The following is an 11,854-nucleotide window of genomic DNA, read 5'->3' as shown; positions in this document are numbered from 1 at the left end:
AACCAGAAGAGGAAGAAATACATCCTAATTCATACTGTGAAGTTAGTATTATTCCAAAACCACACAAAGACATCATGAGAAAAGAGAACTACAGGTCAATGTATCTTATAAATACAGTTGAAACAACTGCAACGATTCTCAATAAAATACTAGCAAACCAAATCCAGCAACATAAAAAAGAATTATACAACCTGATCAAGTCAGATACTCCCTTTTGGAATTAAAGTATTTACCCAGTGCCTATATCCCCACTGCATCTTGGGAGTAATTTAGTTTCTTTTATTTCACAGGCTCAAAGGTGGAAAGGACTAGCCTTGTCTCAGGTAAGACTTTGGACTTTTGAGTTAATGATGGAATGTGTTAAGACTTTGGGGGACTGTTGAGAAGGGATGATTGTATTTTGGAATGTGACAAGGCCATGAGATTTAGGGGCCCAAAGGTAGACTTATATGGTTTAGATATGTGTCCCCACCGAATTTCATGTTGAAATGTAATCCCCAATGCTGGAGATGGGGCCTGGTGGCAGGTGATTGGATCATGAGGATGGTTTCTAATGGTTTCACACCATGCCCCTTGGTGCTGTTGTTGCAATAATGACTTGAGATTTGGTTGTTTAAACGTGTGTGGCACCTCCCGCCTCTCTCTCACTCTCTTCCTGTTGCACCAGCCACATAAGATGTGCCTGCTTCCCCTTCACTTTCTGCCATCATTGGAAGCTTTCTGAGGCTTTCCCAGAAGCAGAAGCCACTGTGCTTCCTGTACAACCTGCAGAATCATGAGTCAATTAAACCTCTTTTCTTTATAAATTACCGAGTCTCCCGGTATTTCTTTACAGCAGTGTGAGAATGGACTAATACAGTAAGCCAACCAGAATAGCTATGAACATTGAAAAAGGAAAGCAATGAAGAGAAACTTGCCGTACCAGAAAGTTTTTAATGAACACAGAGGCACTGGCACAATAATCAGTCAAACTGGACTTTTGTCAGGCTAAGAAGTGAAACAGAAATATATACAATGACAACTGGAAATTAGAAATATACCCAAATACAAATGGAAATTAATACAGAAGATAAAAGTTGCCATCTCGAGTCATTATGTATGACTTTTAATAAATGATGCTGAGATTACATATAGCCATTTTGAAAAAAACATGAAACTGAAGAACCATATACCAGAATACACTCCAAATGAAGCAGAGTTCAAATAGGGGACCACAACTATACAATTACTTGAAGAAAATGTGGGTGAATTCCTTAATAATCTCAGAGCAAAAAAAGTTCTAATTCAAAAATTCACAAATTCAACTGTATTTTTTTTAAATGCGAGATAAAACATACAATAAGCAAAGACAAAAGAAAAGTGAAAAACCAAGAGGAAAATCCTTCTACTTATACCACGAAGCACCAATCTCCCTAATATATAAAAAAAAACGTTAAAACTTAAAAAAAAAATACAACAGAGAAATGAGCAAAAGACATGGACAATTCACTGGAGAGTAAAGTGAGGGGCCCTGTACCCATCAGCAATCACTCCCCATTTTCATCCAACCTCTTCATACTCTCCCAGCCCTGGGTAACTACTAATGCACTAAATGTTCTTTTTGTTTCTATAGACTGCCATTCTGCACATTTTATATAAATGGGGAAAATGTCCAAATTTATTCATAATGTAAAAAAAATGTAAATTAAAACTACACTCAAAAATGCAAAAGCTTAACAATATACTCTCTACTTGTGAGGCCATGAAAAACAACTACTCTCATATATCACTGGTAAAACTGGAAAATAATACAAACTCTACGGAGGTCAACTTTGCAAAACCAAAACCACTTATGGTTTTACATTGTACCCAGCAACTGTACTTCCAGAAGTCTTTCCTAAAGATATACCACCATAAAAACTAAACACTGTGTGTACCACATTATTTACTGCAGCATCGTTTGCCACAACAAAATACTGAAAACGATCCAAATGTCCATCAATAGGGAACTGATAGCATAAACAATGATACATCCACCTACACGATGGAATTGTAGAGCTATGAAAAAGAATAAAAAATGAATTGATATGAAGTGATTTCCAAGATATACTGTTAAGAAAAAAAAGGTATAGAAGACTGTACACAGCATGCTACCTGCTGTATAAAAAAGTGAAGAATATGCTTGATAATTTTTATAGCCGGGCGCAGGGCTCACACCTGTAATCCCAGCACTTTGGGAGGCCGAGGCAGGTGGATCATGAGGTCAGGAGTTCAAGACCAGACTGGCCAACATGGTGAAACCCCGTCTCTACTAAAAAATACAAAAATTAGCNCCAATGCCAACATCACATGCCATCACTGACCATTGAAGAGTTGACCCTGCCACTTCACTCCAGGGCTGTCTCCTCCCTCTACTCCAGTGCAGTCTTTGTATGGAGCTGCCATCAGCAGCCTTTGTAAGTGTGGCTGACTTTTGTAAGTGAATGAATGAAAGGAAGGGAGGAGAGGAAAGGGAAGTAGGGAACAGAGGGAGAGAGGGGGTGAGGAAGAAACAGGAAGGAAGGGAAGGAGGAAGAAAGGAGGTCGAATCAGTATTTCAAATACTGAATGCAGGTGTCTGAAGCCTAAGTTATTGTAATTCAAAAATAATAAGGTAAATGTATATTTGTATTTTTAATCAACAAGTTTTTTGGCCTTGAGCTCGTTTGCTGTTTTTTCAATTTTTATATGGAACCAAAATTAGAAGAAAAATTATGGTGGGGGGGAGATTTTCCTGAGATTAAACAGGATTTAGAAGAATAAAGCCAGTTGTTTACAGCCAGTCTAGATAAATATGAGGAAAGTGCCTGAAGAGGAATTAACTATGCTGATGAAAGCCAGAGGTGCAGGAGACAACACTCTCCAGAGAACTGTTGGCGGTTTTGAGTTAATGAATGTTTATCATAACTACTAGGAGATGGAATAAGCCCATAGTAGCTTCATTTTTCTTCCTGGCTGAAGACAGCTGGAGCTGCAAAGAAGTGAGGAGGTAAGGTCTGAATGTTGAGTTTGTAGGTACATCTTAACCACCTTGATTTTTTATGCTGCATTATTAGCAAATTATTTTTACTTGTACTTCACTGAAAGTGGACTTCAACAACATCAAAAGTTGTCTTTAAAGTCTTTCAATAAAAAGTAACACATTTCCTCAATTTGATGGAGATTTTGAATGGCTACTGGGTTAATAAATTCTAGTAAAATGTATGAGTTTTGGGAAGTTGTATTTGATAGATTTGCTATACAATGCTCTCCCGCCCCCTCCCTGCCTTTTAAAAACAATTGCACTTTGTAAAACCATAGTTTATAGTGTTATAAATGGGTCTTACCTCTGTCCATATGCAATCTTGGCAAATTATTAGTGCATGACATAAGAGAGCATCTATGTACAAACGTATACAATTTTTTCTGTGATCCCAGGTACTTTGGGAGACTGAGGTAGCAGAATTGCTTGAACTGGGACCAGGGAGGCAGAGGTTGCAGTGAGCCGAGATCATGCCATTGCAATCCAGCCTGGACTACAGAGCGAGACTCCATCTCAAAAAAAGAAGAGGAGGAGGAGAAGAGATACATTAAAAAATGAATGAAAAGTCACCTATGAAAGGTGGGTGGAAAGGGTGGATATAGGAGTCAGACTTCTCTGACTATTCCTGTTGATATAGTTCTGACTTTTGAACCACAGAAATGCTTTATATATTCAAAATATAAAATAATACATGCAAACACAGAATGTTTTCTCTAACCTAAAACATAAGTGTATTTTAATTGTCAGTGAACTAGGGGTCAAGGCCTTTTGAGCATGAGGCTGTTGATTGGAACTTACTATGGCTTTCTTAGTTAAACCATAACCACAATACATTGTCTAAGAAATCCAGTTTCTGTTTTGTAATGTGAAGTTAGAAATTAAAGATAATCATTGGCTGGGTGTGATGGCTCACACCTGTAATCCCAGCACTTTGGGAGGCCAAGGCCGGTGGATCACTTAAAGTCAGGACTTCGAGACCAGCCTGGCCAACATGGTAAAACTCCATTCTCTACTAAAAATATAAAAATTAGCCAGGTGTGGTGGCATGCACCTATAGTCCTACCTACTTGGGAGGCTGAGGCACAAGAATCACTTGACCTGGGAGGCGGAGGTGGCAATGAGCAAGATTGTGTCACTACACTCCAGCATGGGCGACAGAATGAGACTCTACCCCCAAAAAAAAAAAAAAGATAGATAATCACAGAATAAACTTTGAGCAGTATGATTTTGTTTTCTTCCCTGTCTAGATTCCTATAACTTTTTCCTTAGAGCTTTCAGTTATCTCACTCATTTTTGTTTGTTTTTAAGACACAGAGTCTCTTGCTATCACCATGGCTGAAGTATGGTGGCATGATCATAGCTCACTATAACCCAGAACTCCTGGGCTGAAGCGTTTCTCTTGCCTCAGCCTCTCTGAGTAGCTGGGACTACTGACATGCACCACCACACACAACTAATTTTTAATTTTTTGGGATAGAAATAGGTTCTTATTCTGTTGCCCAGGCTGGTCTCAAACTCCTGGCCTCAGGTGATCCTTCTGCCTCAGCCTAATTTTCTCAGAAGCAAACTGGCATGAACAAGTTTGGGAACACAACTAACTCTTGAAGGGCATCCAACTTGAATGATGAGAGAAGTAAACAAGATCACTAATCACAAGCATTCAGCATACTAACAGTGCCAAGAGTTTACATGTTTTAGAGAGGGGACAGGAATAGTTAGGGAATTTGGCAAATGACTTACATAATGTTTATGGGAGAATTTACTAGAAATAATAGATAATGTTATTAAAGATTTATTCAGATACCAAACATTCATCAAAGACTATCAGCCCTGAGGTGAGTATTGTTATCTCCATTGTACAAATGAAAAAATGGAATCTTAAGAGAGGTTAAGTACTTAATCAAGGTTGTACATTTACTAAGAGATGAGGCTGAAAGTTGAACTAAGGTGGTCTGACCCTAGAGCCCCCAATCAGCTGCTGTATAATAAATGAGACTTATTTTTAAGGCCATGATAGATGACTGGTGAGACCTGCTTTGACATTCCTCCCAGCCGCATTCTTGGCACAGACCTTTGAGCCTATTATCACCCATGTATTATATGTGTTTGTAAGAAAAGAAAATTGACACTGTCTAGACATTTCCCCTATGCTTACTACTTAGTGTTTTTTACTGAAACACATTTCCTGATAAGCCCCCTTCATTCTAACGAGAGCTTCAATTGTACTCACCTCCCTCTATCACTTGTTTATCAAAATGCATGCATCTGCTCTTAACTGACAAAATTAATTATTTCTGATCAGGTTATTGGCAAAGAACATGACCTCAAACACTATCCAATTCTTATCAAAATCTCTGTTATACAAAATAGTATTCATAGAGCATTCTAGTCTAATGTAAACAAACTTTTAAAATTACTTATTGCATTTATTATAGAGATTTTTACCAACAATGTTAAGTTGCAAAGTATCCTTATAGGACTAAATTTCTTATGCAGGAAAATGCAATGCTTTTCCTAAACTTGTTTTGTTTTTTTATTTTACGAATATTAAGACTAATCAAGCTTCCCTCTTTGTTTTAGTTGCTAGAAAACCCAGAATCAAAGTTGACACCAGCATTGGACATGACTTAATGGCATGCATGTTTGTGTCCCAACCTTTGCTTGAGTTTTATATCATGATCTTATCTTTAATTTTCTGATATCCCATTCTCTTTTGCTGTTCTTTTATATATTGTAAAATATATATATTTTTATGAACCAACTCAAATCTTTTTGAAAGGAAGTTGTAGAAAATAAATTAAAAGGTAACTAGAACATTTAGATTGTTATTTTAAAACAATTGTCTCCTTTCCTTCTTCTCTATTCCCACCAGTACTAACCTAGTCAAGGAAAACAGCCAAGATGTTAGGGTATCTCTGATGTTCAGGATTCTATATCTATTTTTTCTCCCTATTTTCACAAACATAATCGTTAAGACAACAGAACTTACCAGATAGACAATATGAAGATCATTCTCTAAAACAAAGCCCTTCATTGCTCTTTGCAGGTCAGCAAAAATATCTAAAGTATCAGCTGGAGAAAGTGAAGAAGAAAGAGTAGCCGAACCAAGATGTGTTGGATGATACACCTTTCCTGGTTTAGGGTTAAGGTGAAAAAAGAGAGGAACATTCAAAATAAAACAAAACAAAATACTATCTTTCTGTATTCCAAAGCTAACCCTCTGGGTGGATAAATTTTACAAATAATACCTTATCCAGTGCATGAAAATGTATGAGCAGGCTCTATGATAATTGTCTGAAGTTGCTAAATACAATACTGATTTACTAAAAATGAGTTAATACACTGCTCAAAAAATCAATTTCCTGTTATACTACATGAAAAGACAATTTCCATTTACTGAGCAGTAATACACTCACTAAAGATGAAAAAGTGAGTAAATTGCAACTGAGAAGTCACACTTACCTTCTGTTCCATCACTGGCTTCTGTAATCTGGATGAATTCATTTTCTAGCAGCCACATGACACAGGCCTCAATTGCTCCAACCTGAACAGACTCTTGATTTCTCTGAATTTCTTGCTTCCCTTCCTTCATACTTGCAGCCAAAAATGTACAGTCAGCATAAGTATGCATATCTTGTGATGTACTTGCCACTCCACCAACTATTATCTGAAAGAAAATATTTGAAAATTTCTGTAACTTTTTACTAAAACATGCAAGCCCTCTGGATATAAAAGAAAGAAAGCGATTCCATTCTCATTGTTTAAAATTTTCTTAGAATGGTTCAGGCACGGTGGCTCACGCCTGTAATCCCAGCACTTTGGGAGACCGAGGCAGGCAGATCACAAGGTCAGGAGTTCAAGACGAGTTTGACCAACATGGTGAAACCCCGTTACTGCTAAAAACACAAAAATTAGCCAGGCGTGGTAGCGTGCATCTGTAATCCCAGTACTCAGGAGGCTGAGGCAGGAGAATCGCCTGAATCTGGGTGGTGGAGGTTGTGGTGAGCCAAGATCATGCCACTGCACTCCAGCCTGGGGTGAACAGAGCGAGACTCCATCTCAAAAAAAAAACAGAAGTTTTTAGAATCTTAATGTAGAGGTCATTTATTAACTATTCCATCACCACTCACTGTAACTGTTGAACACCTAATGACAACAGAAAAGTTTTCCTTAAAGTAGATAAAATATTTTCTTATAAAGAAAAATAAATTAAGCATTAAATCCATCTGAAATTTTAGGTGACAGGGCAAAATTCCACCTCAAAAAAAACCAAAAACATAAAGCACCAGGTGCAGTGGCTCACACCAGTAATCCTAGCACTTTGAGAGACCAAGGCAGGGAGATCACGGGAGGTCGGGAGATCACTGGAGGTCAGGAGTTCAAGACCAGCCTGGCCAACATGGTGAAATCCCGTCTCTACTAAAAGTACAAATATTAGCTGGGGATGGTGGTGTGCACCTGTAATTCCAGCTACTTGGGAGGCTGAGGCAGGAGAATTGCTTGAATCTGGGAGGAGGACGTGGCAGTGAGCTGAGATCATGCCATTGCACTCCAGCCTGGGCAACAGAGTGAGACTCTATCTCAAAAAAACAAACAAACAAAAAAAACAACAAAAAACCCATAAAGTTAAGATTTTCATTTACTAATATTTTACCACTTTAGGCATAAAAGAGCAAATGGTAATTTAGCAACCTCTTTTACCTCCAGAATAGCTCGTATCATGCTGGCCGTCACTTCTTCTCCTTCTCGTCTTTGCAGACAGCTGCAAACAGGCTTTAGAGATCCCTGAAGGAGAGCTATGCCTTTTGATTTCTCAGAGTTCTTACAAATTAAGATACTCTCACCTATAACCGAAAGACATACATTTGCAAAGTCCCAATATAGTTCTGTAAGATATCAGCTAAAGAGATTTTAAGTTGCCTTACTTATTTAAAAGGAGGCAAGAGATGATGGCGGTTGTTATAGTAATAAAATTATGGCTATTTTTATTTCCTGAACTTTGGACAGAAGGGGATCAGAATATGCTACTCCCAAATATGCCACTTTAGCCTAACAATTATTTTGAGCTGAAGGCCACTGGGAAGCAGCAAACACAGAAAGAACTCTGTCCTCTCCCTATCTGCCTAAAAGCAAGAATGAATTTTCCCCTTCCCTCTCCCATACAGGACGACAACCCTTATCGCTGGAGACAGTTCAGCAGAGATGGGTCTGCACAGACAAATTCTACTAAAATAACTTCTATCTTCCATTAGTTCCCCCCATATATTTATCTTCTCATAATCTGTTGACCCTAGAAGCCCAGGTACCTTTTCCTTTTTGTCACTTCTCTACAATTTACTGCCCATTGTTAAAATGTTATATAAAATCCAAGGTTTAACAGTTTCTCAGGTCTTCAATTCTTTTCTATAATGGCTTCCATGAACATAAAAATTTAAATATTAGCATCAAATAAAGTTTATATGCCTTTTCTCCTGTTAATCTTTCTGTTAATTTAATTAGCAGGTCCCAACTGCAGAACCTAAGAAAGTAGAGAAGTCTTTTTCTTCCCTTACAGGATTAACCATTATTGAATAATGAAGTAATTAATAGAGGTACTTTCAAACCTGTAAAATAAAATGCAAATGTAAAGTTTTACTATAGATGACAAAATAAATTCAAAAATACTTGTACATACCTAATATTTCTTACAACATTTACTAATCTAAATGCTTTATTGTGACAATCAAGTGAACAAACATACATGAAAGCACTTATATGTTAAAACCATATGCAACTATATGATTTGAACAAACTATTATTGCAACAATTATGTCTAGAAAGAATCATAACTTTTCTTCAAAAATGAATACAACACAGTGGAAAAGAAAACAGGTAAGATGTTAAAAAAGCCAAATGAAGAACTTTTTTTTTTTTTAATAAAAATAAAACTGGCACAGTGTTGAATGTACTTACTACCCCAAGCAAAGAGAAGGTATAGATCATTCTTTCCAATTGCCAAACTGAGAATCAAGATAGGATAAAGTAAAGGGACTATAAATTTGATGATAACTGCCTATTTATCCCAGAAATGATTATAAAGATAGGCACCATTGAAAAAATGAAACAAGACATCAGCAAGTTGGTGGAATAGGAGGCCTTAGTACCCTCCTCCCAGAAGCTTGAACTAGCTTCTATCTGCAGACAAGAACACCTTTGTGAAAACAAAACTGCCTGGCGTGGTGGCTCATGCCTGTAATCCCAACACCTTGGGAGGCCGAGGCAGGTGGTTCACCTGAGATCAGGAGTTTGAGACCAGCCTGGCCAACACGGTAAAACCCCATCTCTACTAAAAACACAAAAATTAGCTGGACATGGTGGCAGATGCCTGTTATCCCAGCTACTCAGGAGGCTGAGGCAGGAGAATAGCTTGGACCTGGGAGGTGGAGGATGCCGTGAGCCTAGACTAGGCCGTTGCACTCCATCCAGTCTGGGCAACAAGAGCAAAACTCCATCTCAAAAAAAAAAAAAGGGGGCCAGGCACAGTGGCTCACACTTGTAATCCCAGCACTGTCAGAGGCTTAAAGTGGGTGGATCACCTGAGATCAGGAGTTCAAGACCAGCCAGACCAACATGGTGAAACCCTGTCTCTACTAAAAATACAAAATATGCCAGGTATAGTGGCACATACCTGCAATCCCAGCTACTTGGGAGGCCAAAGCAGGACAATCACTTGAACTCAGGAGGCAGAGGCTGCAGTGAGCCGAGATTGTGCCATGCGCTCCACCTGGGCAGCAAGAGCAAAACTCCGTGAAAAAAAACAAATACCAACCAACCGCACCCCAACACCCAAAACTTGGGAATAAGTCCCAAACTTCTGCATGGACTACAAAACCAAATAAAAATTTCAAGATATGCAAGAGAAACTATCTCAATTTGACCACATCATCCCTTCCAGTCCCCTAAGTCAGCATAGTACCACACAGAAAGGAATCCCCAGGGCTCCCAACTTCCACAGTGGAAAAAGAGAACTAGAGGCAAACACATAGCTTCCCTAGCATTCCAAGAGGCTTCTCAAGAAGCCAATTCCAGTCTCACCTCAGAGAACACACCGGGTAACAGCACAGCTAGATCACCTCGGACCACGCAGATGCAAAGCAAGGAGGCAGAGCTCACGGCAGCCAGCATGCCGACCTTGTTGGTAGCTCTGTGTACCTGCCAGCGATGGTGCTCAATCAGAGATACCAGCCAACAGCGTAACCTACCACAAAGCCAAGCTGATCACTTCCAGAAGTGGTAGGGAATTCCACCTGGCTTGAATCTTAAGATAGCCAACCGCCGGGCGCGGTGGCTCAAGCCTGTAATCCCAGCACTTTGGGAGGCCGAGGCGGGAGGATCACGAGGTCAAGAGATCGAGACCATCCTGGTCAACATGGTGAAACCNAAAGGGCCAGGCACAGTGGCTCACTACCTGTAATCCCAGAACTGTGGGGGAGGCTTAAGGTGGGTGGATCACCTGAGATCAGGAGACCAGCCAGACCAACACGGTGAAACCCTGTCTCTACTAAAAATACAAAATAAACCACCAGGTGTAGTGGCACATGCCTGTAATCCGAACAACTTGGGAGGCTAAGGCAGGAGTGAGGCACAGGCTTAACTTGGGAGACAGAGGCTGCAGTGAGCCGAGATTGTGCCATGTACTCTACCTGGGCAACAAGAGCGAAACTCCGTGTCAAAAAACAAAAAACGAGTAACAACCAAACCCTCACTGACTCAAAACTTGGGAATAAGTCCCAAACTTCTGCATGGACCACAAAATCAAATAAAAATTTCAAGATATATAAGAGAAACTATCTCATGTTGACTGCATCACCCCTTGCATTCCCCCAAGTCAGCATAGTACCACACAGAAAGGACTCCCCAGAGCCCCCAGCTTCTACAGTGGAAAAAGAGAACCAGAGGCAAACATATAGCTTCCCTAGCATTCCAAGAGGCTTCCCATGAAGCCAATTCCAGTCTCACCTCACAGAGAACACACTGGGTAACAGCACAGCTAGATCACCTTGGACCAGGCAGAAGCAAAGCAAGGAGGCAGAGCTCACGGTAACCAGCATGCCAACCTTGGTGGTAGCTCTGTGTACCTGCCAGTGGTGGTACCCAATCAGAGATACCAGCCAACAGCGTAGCCCACCACAAAGCAGAGCTGATTACTTCCAGAAGTGGTAGGAAATTCCACCTGGTTTGAATCTTTTGATAGCCAGCCTCCAGGCCCAGCCTCAAAGCTCATGAGGACCCTGCCCAGGAAGGGAGCTGATCATCACAGTGCATTTTAGAAAGAAGCAGGGGAAGTTACCCTAAACCTGGGATTTTAAACAGTGCTCAGTTCAGCCTCAAGGACCTGCCCCAGGTGGAAGATGCCTATCATAGTGTATTTTTGCAAATTGCAGGGACTAGTTCTGTCACAGATGGAATAGCCCTCAGTTCAGTCTCAAAGCCCACTCTAAGGCCCCACCTAGGCAGGGAGGCAAACCTCAGATATGCATTTATTATTATTTTATTTTTAGAGGTGGGAATCTCTGTCACTCACATTGGAGTGTGGTGGCATGATCATAACTCACTGAAGTCTCAAACTCCTGGGCTCAAATGATCCTCCCATCTCAGCCTCCCACGTCTCTGGGATTACAGGCATAAGCCACCATGCTCAATCATGCATTTCGTGAGCACAGCAGCTGGCCACTGGACCAGAACAGCAACTCCACCTAACCACTGGGCCCAGCCTGCAACACTGTTCAAGTGCAGATCTGAAATACGGATACACACTGCGACCCAGCAACTCTG

At 40.2% G+C, this 11,854-nt stretch overlaps 1 protein-coding gene across 1 annotated transcript in view; it reads right to left on the bottom strand.

Annotated features, from left to right (window-relative positions):
* The window catches only part of LOC108292557 (DNA polymerase theta-like), a 100,292-nt gene that overhangs the window by 64,031 nt on the left and 24,407 nt on the right, over positions 1 to 11,854 (bottom strand). Inside the window, 3 exon segments of the mRNA XM_017513538.2 lie at positions 6,030 to 6,172; positions 6,503 to 6,707; positions 7,742 to 7,884. Coding sequence (XP_017369027.2) covers positions 6,030 to 6,172; positions 6,503 to 6,707; positions 7,742 to 7,884 — 491 coding nt within the window.

Source organism: Cebus imitator, unplaced genomic scaffold (genome assembly GCF_001604975.1).
Source record: "Cebus imitator isolate Cc_AM_T3 unplaced genomic scaffold, Cebus_imitator-1.0 Scaffold494, whole genome shotgun sequence".
NCBI lineage: Eukaryota > Metazoa > Chordata > Mammalia > Primates > Cebidae > Cebus > Cebus imitator.
Note: the sequence above shows the minus strand (reverse complement) of the source record. Positions and strands in the feature narration are given on the sequence as shown.